The 10,000-nt window shown below is 37.9% G+C and overlaps 1 protein-coding gene and 1 pseudogene across 1 annotated transcript in view; both read right to left on the bottom strand.

The window, feature by feature from the left end:
* The window catches only part of LOC109070544, a 731,031-nt pseudogene that overhangs the window by 512,035 nt on the left and 208,996 nt on the right, over nucleotides 1–10,000 (bottom strand).
* The window catches only part of LOC109053349 (lysine-specific histone demethylase 1B), a 23,037-nt gene that overhangs the window by 7,907 nt on the left and 5,130 nt on the right, over nucleotides 1–10,000 (bottom strand). Inside the window, exons 6-8 of the mRNA XM_042745809.1 lie at nucleotides 7,753–7,866; nucleotides 7,641–7,679; nucleotides 4,618–4,788 (exon numbers count right to left, since the gene is read on the bottom strand). Of these exons, the coding sequence (XP_042601743.1) occupies nucleotides 4,618–4,788; nucleotides 7,641–7,679; nucleotides 7,753–7,866 (324 nt within the window). The remainder of the gene's footprint in view (nucleotides 1–4,617; nucleotides 4,789–7,640; nucleotides 7,680–7,752; nucleotides 7,867–10,000) is intronic.

Below are 10,000 nucleotides of genomic sequence, written 5' to 3'. Positions count from 1 at the left end.
CAATATTTCAAACCTTTAACCCACTGGGGAAAATCAACCCATGGCAACAGTTTAAAAGCAGCCCAATTACGTGAAAAAACAACAACAACAACAACAACCCTGCATCCAACAGGAGCTGCAGAGGTCAGATTGACTGATCACGGTTCAAAAGTAAGGAGAGATGACTGACAAAATGTTGGAGGATTCACTCCTCGAGTGAGCTCTTTGACAAATATAGATGTGCTCCCTTTACACAGTACACGTGCGATCGCGAAAGTGAACTGGTAGTCAAAATTTAAAAAAAAACCCAAAAACCCAAAACATCGACATCATCGAACTAAATAATTAAATACAATATTAGAATGTTTGCAGGAGCGGATGGGAGCATGCGGTAATGGTCAGAAATTCAGCGGAAGCGGGATCAACAAGCCCCGCGCTATCACACAGCGGCGCATTCAGTCAGTGAGCGACATAACAGATGACGTCAAATATTGCGGGATTCCATAAATAAACTACACAGACCCCCACAATTTGGACAAATATACATAATGAAAAGATGATACGAAATGTTATACTTTGGTAAATGGCACTTAAGACTTTTTAATACTTTTTAGGGGACTTAATTTTCTCTAAATTGATTTATCAACTTTTAATACGTTTTAAGACTCTGCGGACACCCTGTCCACATACTGTACATTATTGTTGCTCCTTTCTGCCCTGCGTTTCTGAAACAAATAATAAACAAATGATAAAGCTTGGCTTATTGAATATCAGGTCCCTTTCTGCGAAAGCACTTTTTGTAAATAATATGATCACTGATCATAACCTAGATGTGCTCTGTTTGACAGAAACCTGACTAAAACCTGATGATTACATTATTTTAAATGAGTCTACACCCCAAGATTACTGTTATAAACATGAACCACGTCCAAAAGGTAAAGGGGGAGGAGTTTGCTTCAATTTATAACAATGTTTTCAGGATTTCTCAGAGGCAGGCTTCAAGTATAACTCATTTGAAGTATTGGTGCTTCATATAACATTATCCAGAGAAACAAATGTTAATGATAAATCCCCTGTGATGTTTGTACTGGCTACTGTATACAGGCCACCAGGGCACCATACAGACTTTATTAAAGAGTTTGCTGATTTTACTTCCGAGTTAGTGCTGGCTGCAGATAAAGTTTTAATTGTTGGTGATTTTAATATCCATGTTGATAATGAAAAAGATGCATTGGGATCAGCATTTATAGACATTCTGAACTCTATTGGGGTTAGACAACACGTCTCAGGACCTACTCATTGTCGAAATCATACTCTAGATTTAATACTGTCACATGGAATTGATGTTGATGGTGTTAAGAATTATGCAGCCAAGCGATGATATCTCAGATCATTATTTAGTTTTGTGCAAACTTCATATAGCTAAAACTGTAAATTCTACTTCTTGTTACAAGTGTCACTTCTACCACAAAAGACTGCTTTGTAAGTAATCTTCCTGATGTATCCCAATTCCTTAGCACATCCAAAACCTCAGAACAACTTGATGATGTAACAGAAACTATGGACTCTCTCTTTTCTAGCATTTTAAATACAGTTGCTCCTTTACACTTAAGGAAGGTTAAGGAAAACAGTCTGACACCGTGGTGTAATAAGCACACTCACACCCTAAGAGAGCAGCCCGGAAAATGGAGCGCAGCTGGAGGAAAACAAAACTAGAGGTATTTCATATTGCTTGGAGGGAAAGTAACCTATCCTACAGAAAAGCATTAAAAACTGCTATATCTGATTACTTTTCACCTCTTTTAGAAGAAAACAAACATAATCCCGGTATTTATTCAATACAGTGGCTAAATTAACAAAAAAATAAAGCATCAACAAGTGTTGACATTTCCCAACATCACAGCAGTAATGACTTTATGAACTACTTTACTTCTAAAAATCGATACTATTAGAGATAAAATTGAAACCATGCAGCCGTCAGCTACAGTATCACATCAGACAGTGCACTATAGATCCCCTGAGGAACAGTTCCACTCATTCTCTACTATAGGAGAGGAAGAATTGTATAAACTTGTTAAATCATCTAAACCAACAACATGTATGTTAGACCCTATTCCATCTAAGCTCCTAAAAGAGGTGCTTCCAGAAGTCATAGATCCTCTTCTGACTATTATTAATTCCTCATTGTTTTTAGGATATGTCCCCAAAACCTTCAAACTGGCTGTTATTAAGCCTCTCATAAAAAACCCCACACTTGACCCCAAAGAACTAGTTAATTATAGACCGATCTCAAATCTCCCTTTTCTGTCCAAGATACTAGAAAAGGTAGTATCCTCACAATTATATTCCTTCTTAGAGAAAAATGGCATCTGTGAGGATTTCCAGTCAGGATATAGACCTTATCATAGTACTGAGACTGCTCTCCTTAGAGTTACAAATGACCTGCTCTTATCATCTGATCGTGGTTGTATCTCTCTATTAGTGCTATTGGATCTTAGTGCTGCGTTCGACACTATTGACCACACCATTCTTTTGCATAGACTAGAACACTTTGTTGGCATTAATGGAAGTGAATTAGCATGGTTTAAATCGTACTTATATGACCGTCATCAATTCGTAGCAGTGAATGAAGAGGTATCATATCGATCACAAGTGCAGTATGGAGTACCTCAAGGCTCAGTACTAGGACCGTTACTCTTCACGCTTTACATGTTACCCTTTGGAAATATCATCAGGAAACACGGTGTTAGCTTTCACTGTTATGCTGATGATACTCAGCTCTATATTTCTTCGCGGCCCGGCAAAACATACCAATTTGAAAAACTAGCGGAATGTATAGTCGATATTAAAAAACTGGATGAAGCTTAATGTTGGATGTTGTTCTGCACGCTTAATAAACAAACTCCAGCTTTTCCAAAACGCAGCAGCTAGAGTTCTTACTAGAACCAGGAAGTATGACCATATTAGCCCGGTCCTGTCAACACTGCACTGGCTCCCTATCAAACATCGTATAGATTTTAAAATCTTGCTTATTACTTATAAAGCCCTGAATGGTTTAGCAACTCAGTATTTGAAAGAGCTCGTTACATTATAGTCCTCCACATCCGCTCCGTTCTCAAAACTCTGGCAATTTGATAATACCTAGAATATCAAAGTCAACTGCGGGCGGCAGATCCTTCTCATATTTAGCACCTAAACTCTGGAATAACCTACCTAACATTGTTCGGGAGGCAGACACACTCTTGCAGTTTAAATCTAGATTAAAGACCCATCTCTTTAACCTGGCTTACACATAACATACTAATACACTTCTAATATCCAAATCCGTTAAAGGATTTTAGGCTGCATTAATTAGGTAAACCGGAACCGGGAACACTTCCCATAACACCCAATGTACTTGCTACATCGTTATAAGAATGGCATCTACGCTAATATTAGCCTGTTTCTCTCTTATTCTGAGGTCACCGTAGCCACCAGATCCAGTCTGTCTCCAAGTCAGAGGGTCACTGCAGTCACCCGGATCCAGTCTGTATCCAGCCCAGATGGTGGATCAGCACCTAGAAAGGACCTCTACAGCCCTGAAAGACAGCAGGAGACCAGGACTAGAGCCCCAGAGACAGATCCCCTGTAAAGACCTTGTCTCAGAACGACCACCGGGACAAGACCACAGGAAACAGATGATTCTTCTGCACAACCTGACTTTGCTGCAGCCTGGAATTGAACTGCTGGTTTCGTCTGGTCAGAGGAGAACTGGCCCCCCAACTGAGCCTGGTTTTCTCCCAAAGGTTTTTTCTCCATTCTGTCACTGATGGAGTTTTGGTTCCTTGCCGCTGTCGCCTCTGGCTTGCTTAGTTAGGGACACTTCATTTACAGCGATATCGTTGACTTGATAGGAAGTGATTGCACAGATACTATTTAAACTGAACTGAGCTGAATGATGACATCACAGAATTCAATGATGAACTGCCTTTAACTGAAAAATGAGTTTTTACTATTGACATTTTGCATTATTGATGCACTATTTTCCAATTTAATGTTGTTCAGTTGTTTGGCACATTCTGTATTGTTAAAAGCACTATATAAATAAAGGTGACTTGCCTTTACTTGAAACACATCAATTTTTACAAAGCTCATCATTCTGAAAAGCACGTTTTTTTTCAGCCAGCTATCTACTGCGTTGTGTTTGGCTGAATTCCTCAATCGTGTGACGGAAATGTTACGCCCCTTAACATATTTGGAAACACACAGTGTCTCCAAGACAACAACACTACAGAGAAAATAAAAGTTACACCTTCTTTCTTTGCGTGAACATTTGGACGGTGTTATCTTCCCACACAGTGATGTAGATTTGTGGAGGCGTGTTTAAACGAGGCGTTTTAGGAAGGCATGGAGGAGTCTTAACCTTTATAAAGAATATCTCTTTGAGTTTGAGACTTTAGTTTTTGTGACTTTAAGGATCTTATTTATGCACAAACAGCTTGTAACAGTCCAAAGGCTCCAAAGGAAAACTTGAAATTGCACCATATGACCCCTTTAAGACATTTTCCCTCTAAACTCTCACGACATGTCGAGATGTTTGTGATGATTCTCCACATTCTCTCTCATGACCGTCAGACAGAATGCCTGTGTTTGTCTCACGTTGTGCTGTGACTCGGGCAGCAGCGGCCACTTGATCTGCAGCGCTCCGGTGTTGATCAGACCCTTCCGGCTCATGAAGTACAGAACCCTGTCCAGCTCCTGCACGCAGCGGACGCGCACCAGGCCACGCACGACCACGTGAGGAGCGCACTTCTGCAGCGTCAGAACCTCCTGAGAGAGAGAGAGAAACACCACATCAACACAGCCCAGCATCCTCTGGGGTTCATCTGCCCTGACAGACAAGCCCAGACCTGCTCAGATCTCCTGCACAGCTTACAAACATGATACTGAGGGGAAAGTCAACACAAACACTCCAGAGAAAGCCTCGTGAGTGTCCCGCTGCAGCATGTAAATGGAAGAGCAAGCATCAGGCACCTTGCAGTCTCGGCTCCAGGCCGCCAGCACCAGGTTCCTCAGCGCCAGGTACATGGTGGGATCTCTGGAGAACTCGGGGAACTCGTACAGCTCGTCCAGCTCCATCATGTCAGGTCTGACACACAGGGCTTTCCCACACTCGACCACACAAAAAAACACACACAAACACACACAGAGTCCGTGAACTACACTGTTCAAAACACAAAAACACCTGAATAAACACACACAATCGATCATTAACACATCAGTACACCACAAAAAATGCTTTCTTATATATGTAAATAACAGAGTAAACGTGAACTGATGTATATCAGCCATTCATCACATTAACACAACTGTTTTGTATTATAAATGCTTTGTTATATATGTAAATTAAGCATTATCTAATAAAATATGCAGTCATTTGCATACATTTCTAGAACAGAAATCTGAACAATAGGCTCATAATTCTTGTCTGATTTTGTTGTCATATTAGAGTTAAAGGTTTTTCCAGAGGGGATTCTGGATTTCTCTTTTTATCACTTCATAAATCAGAAAATACTGTCAACACACACATTTGACCATGTTTTTTTAGGAGTAAAATGTTGTATAATTCAGTGTGAAATAAATGTGTCCCTGCAGCACAGAAGCAGTCATCAGTATCACAGGTATATTTGTAGCAATAGACAACAATACATTGTATGGGTCACAATTATACATTTCTCTTTTATGACAAAAATCATTAGGATATTAAGTAAAGATCATGTTCCATGAAGATATTTTGTAAATCTCCTACTGTAAATATATCAAAACTTAATTTTTGTAGTAATATGCATGCTACAACTTTTAAAGATGATTTTCTCAATTAGGATTCCAGATTTTTCAAGTTGTAAGTTAAATATTTGTCCTCCTAACAAACCAAGAAATAAAACTGTAAAGCTTGGTGTTTGTAAGAGAAACACTATTTAAAAGAAAAAATTGACCCTTATGACTGGTAACAAACCTACAGAATAAAAAAAAAAATAAAACTAAAAATCTAAATACATAAAAAAAAAAAAAAACTTAAAAAAAATAAACACTTCAATGTGGATGCCCATGACTCCATTGAGATAATGAAGATTGAGTATGATCTGGCTCCTATGGACCATATACCTTTTTTCGTGGTGCTGAACACGGGCACTATAGAGTTGTTGCCTGTGGGACAAATTGATGTAGAGAAAATAAATTGGTCAAAAATTTCTCTTAATAGGTATGTGATCATTCAATGCTTTGTTGGCCAATATTGAGGTCCCAAATGACCTTATTGTGTCGGGATATGTTGAAGAATGTGCAACACTGTAAGGCTTTTATGTTCCCTGTATGAAGCTATTGAGTAAGTATTTCGAGTGCAATAAAAACCTAGGAAAAACTTGTGCATTGCTAAGCCAGGGTGGAAGGAATACGTAGAAGAGCTTCATGTAGAGGCCCGTAATGCTTTAAAAAATGGGCTGAGTCAGGCAAAAGTAGGCATGGCCCCCTTGTTTGAAACAAAAAAAAAAAAGCCTAATGCCAGATTTAAATGTGCACTTTGCTATATAAAAGAAATGAAAACATTATGAGGTCTGTCACTGGCATGGAAGCTGCAAAATAATAATGTTAATCTGGAAAGAAATTAAAACTGAATATTGCAAAATATCTCTTCCCGTCTAATATAGATGGTGTGAGTGGTCCTGATGTTGATCGGATGAAAGCAGTGTAAAAAGTAATCTGTTTGAGAGTTTAGATGTTGTTATTACTTCTGATGTCCTTAAACAGCGGCGGCAGGATGAGCATAGAGAGCCACCAAGGCACACGCCCCAAACACCACACAGTCGGTGCAAACAAATACGAGCAAGATGAACATACAGACCCAACAGCCCTCAAACACACCCGCCACCATCAGAATAACACAACAACACACACCGAACCACCAATCAGATCCTCCTCAGCCAATCAGATTACAGCACAGCCAAAATGCCAAGATGTGCATAAAAACTACTAATTCTCACGAATAACAACCAACAACAGAAAATTGCTAAGCTGCATGCTTTTTCATGAATGTGAGTCAACAAGTGAAGCTGTGCATCTAAACTATTTCTGCGTGTGATGAACGACGGACAGCAGGAAATAATCAATTATAAATGCAAATAATGACACTCCGCTAACCACATAATCAAGCAGAATTATGATATCAACAAGTTTAGGGGTCATGAACTGAGAATCCAAAATTCACTTGTTAGTTTGACATATAAGAGGTCATCCTTTTTTTTTTTAGTTCAAAAGGATGAGAGTGCCAAAAAAAAGCCAAAACAACAGCTTGTGGAATGTTCGACTCTATGATGTAATAGTGTGGATAAGCACCGCCTCCACAGATCACCAACGCCTGCTTCTACATAGCTACCTGTTTAGCTCCGCCCACCGATTCTACAGCACTGCCTGTTTAGCCCCGCCCACTGTTCCGATCAAACTATTTCAGCGATACTAATACAAATAAATCAATTCAACAATTCACGACACAAACTAGTTTTACCACATCATCCAGATTTATCATGACCAATACATTTCTGTTAGATTTCAGGACATAATCTGGTGCTTTAATACTGAAACCAGCTGAGAAGCATCAGGAGGTGAAGTGAAGGCTGATGTTTTACCACGTCCTCCGGCTGAGCGCACGCATCACTTCCTTCCACCTGCGGAACACAAGCACAGAGGTGTGAGAGAGCAGCTTCTCTGACACGAGCCCGTCAGTGGAGCGCTGCTTACCGTCACGCTGCTGAGCTTCATCCCGCAGCGGTACGACGAGGCCAGCGCCGCCGACAGATGCGTCTCTTTACTCAGCTGACGCCACTTACCACAGTCAGCATTAGTGCACTGAACCTGAGAAACACGCGTGCCAACACACCATTAACACGCCAGAGACTCTAACCCTGTGGGAAACTGCACGCTACACTCCAGCTAACATGAACTAATAATACATGCTTACCTCACTTATTTATACTGGTTTATGTTAGTTTAAAAAAATACAGTCTTCACAGTTATTTCACAGTTTATTAACCCTTTTATTATGTCCAAATTCAAGGACTGGGTTTTTATGTTGCAGGTTGGATAAAGTATAATTCACCAAAAATCACGCTATGAAAACTCAAAAGAAAAATACTCTTGTAATACCACTCACAGATTACAAAAATAAAAACACATCAACACATATATGATCTACAACTGTATTTAACATCTTTTTTTTAAATAGTTTCTCCAAAAATGTGAATATTATAAAAAATAGTTGCAATATTTTTTATTTACATTTTTATGTACAATTTTTAACTTTTAAATTTTATTTTATATTTGTGTGCTTTTGATAAGCATGTTGCTTGCAACGCCAAGATCGTGGGTTTGATTTACAGTGAAATTACCATGTTTGAAATTATAATTTACATCTTCAGATAAAAGTGTCTGCAAATGCACAAATGTACCTCAGAGGGCATTTAAGAACCTGAAACAAAAAATACATGTTTTTTATTATCATTATCATTTTGGGTCTGCACAGCTGCCATTAACTGCTAAATTGTGGCTCAAATTGGCTTGCAGATCACTAACGGACTAAAAAAACTTCGCAGGCGCGTTGAGATTGTCACAAATTGAGAAATATCCTAGGTGCACCAGTGTTTCTGACAACTCAGTTTTGTGCAAAATACTAATATTAACCCTCTGAGGTCTGGGGGTTTTGGGAAGTTTTGACATGCCTTGATTTTGTGCTTTTTTCAGTTGCTTATAAACATATACATGACTAAAGTCTAATCTCACTGTAATCAGTACAAACTGGGCTACAATAATATGTAAATAGCATGTATGTACATGATTGTGTTTTTGAGAAAACAATGTTAATGCATGGTTAGTAAAAACTACAATTTTGAAGTCACTGAAATAAGGTCATAAAACACATACAGAGCATTTGTTCACAGGCCTGTCAAACCTGGAGCTTGTAGACTAGAATTTTTATCTTCAAAATCATGTGAAATTCATCTTGTTTACTCACTCACAGAAAACAATATATTGATTTAAATTTTCTAAGACACTTTTTGTTGGTAAAAGTCATATGCGAGTAGGCGTCAACTATCATGAATTCACACCTGAGAAGACAAAGGCCTGCATAATGAGCTGCATAATGAGCCATTCAGTCAGCTGTGTCACTGAGAGGGAAGAGTTACAAGCAAGAATGTGAGGACAAAATAAATCTATATCATTTTATGTTTGTAGTTTATTTAGAATATATTTAATTATCCCACAACATAATTTAATATTCACTTGTGAGTGCAGTTAAACAGTTTATTAGAAACAATCAAAGCTGACTTTTTATCATCATTACTCCAGTCACACAATCCTTCAGAAATCATTCTAATATTCTGATTTGCTACTCAAAAAAAAAATTTATTATTATCATCTTTATTATATTATTTATATATTTTTGATTAATTGAAAGAACAACATCGTTTGTAACATTATTATTGTATTTATCATCACTTGTGTGCTAAATAAAAGTTTTAATTTCTATATAAACTGACTCCCAGCTTTTGAATGGTATAGTGTATATAGAAACAATTTAATTAAGACTGGAGTAATGATGCTGAAAATTCAGCTTTCAACACACTAAAAAATTAAACAAAAAAATACATTCAAATAGAAAGCAGTTATTTAAAATAGCAAAATTATTTCACAATATTACTGCTTTAGCAAATGCAACTTTCTGTATTCTGGATCAAATAAATGCAGGCTTGGTGAGCAGAAGAGAATTCTTTACAAAAACATTAAAGATCTTACTGTTTAAAAGTTTTGAAATATATAAATTAACATCAAAAAACTGGCACATACCTCATATTACTCTTATATCATATTGCTGTTTATGTTATACGATAGAACATAAAAAACAACAACAACAAAAACATCCTGGCATCGTGAAACATTGAGATGATGTAAATGAAACTTCATAATGTTTCACCTGATTACACATTTAATC

Source organism: Cyprinus carpio, chromosome B19, assembly GCF_018340385.1.
Source record: "Cyprinus carpio isolate SPL01 chromosome B19, ASM1834038v1, whole genome shotgun sequence".
NCBI classification, from domain to species: domain Eukaryota; kingdom Metazoa; phylum Chordata; class Actinopteri; order Cypriniformes; family Cyprinidae; genus Cyprinus; species Cyprinus carpio.
Note: the sequence above shows the minus strand (reverse complement) of the source record. Positions and strands in the feature narration are given on the sequence as shown.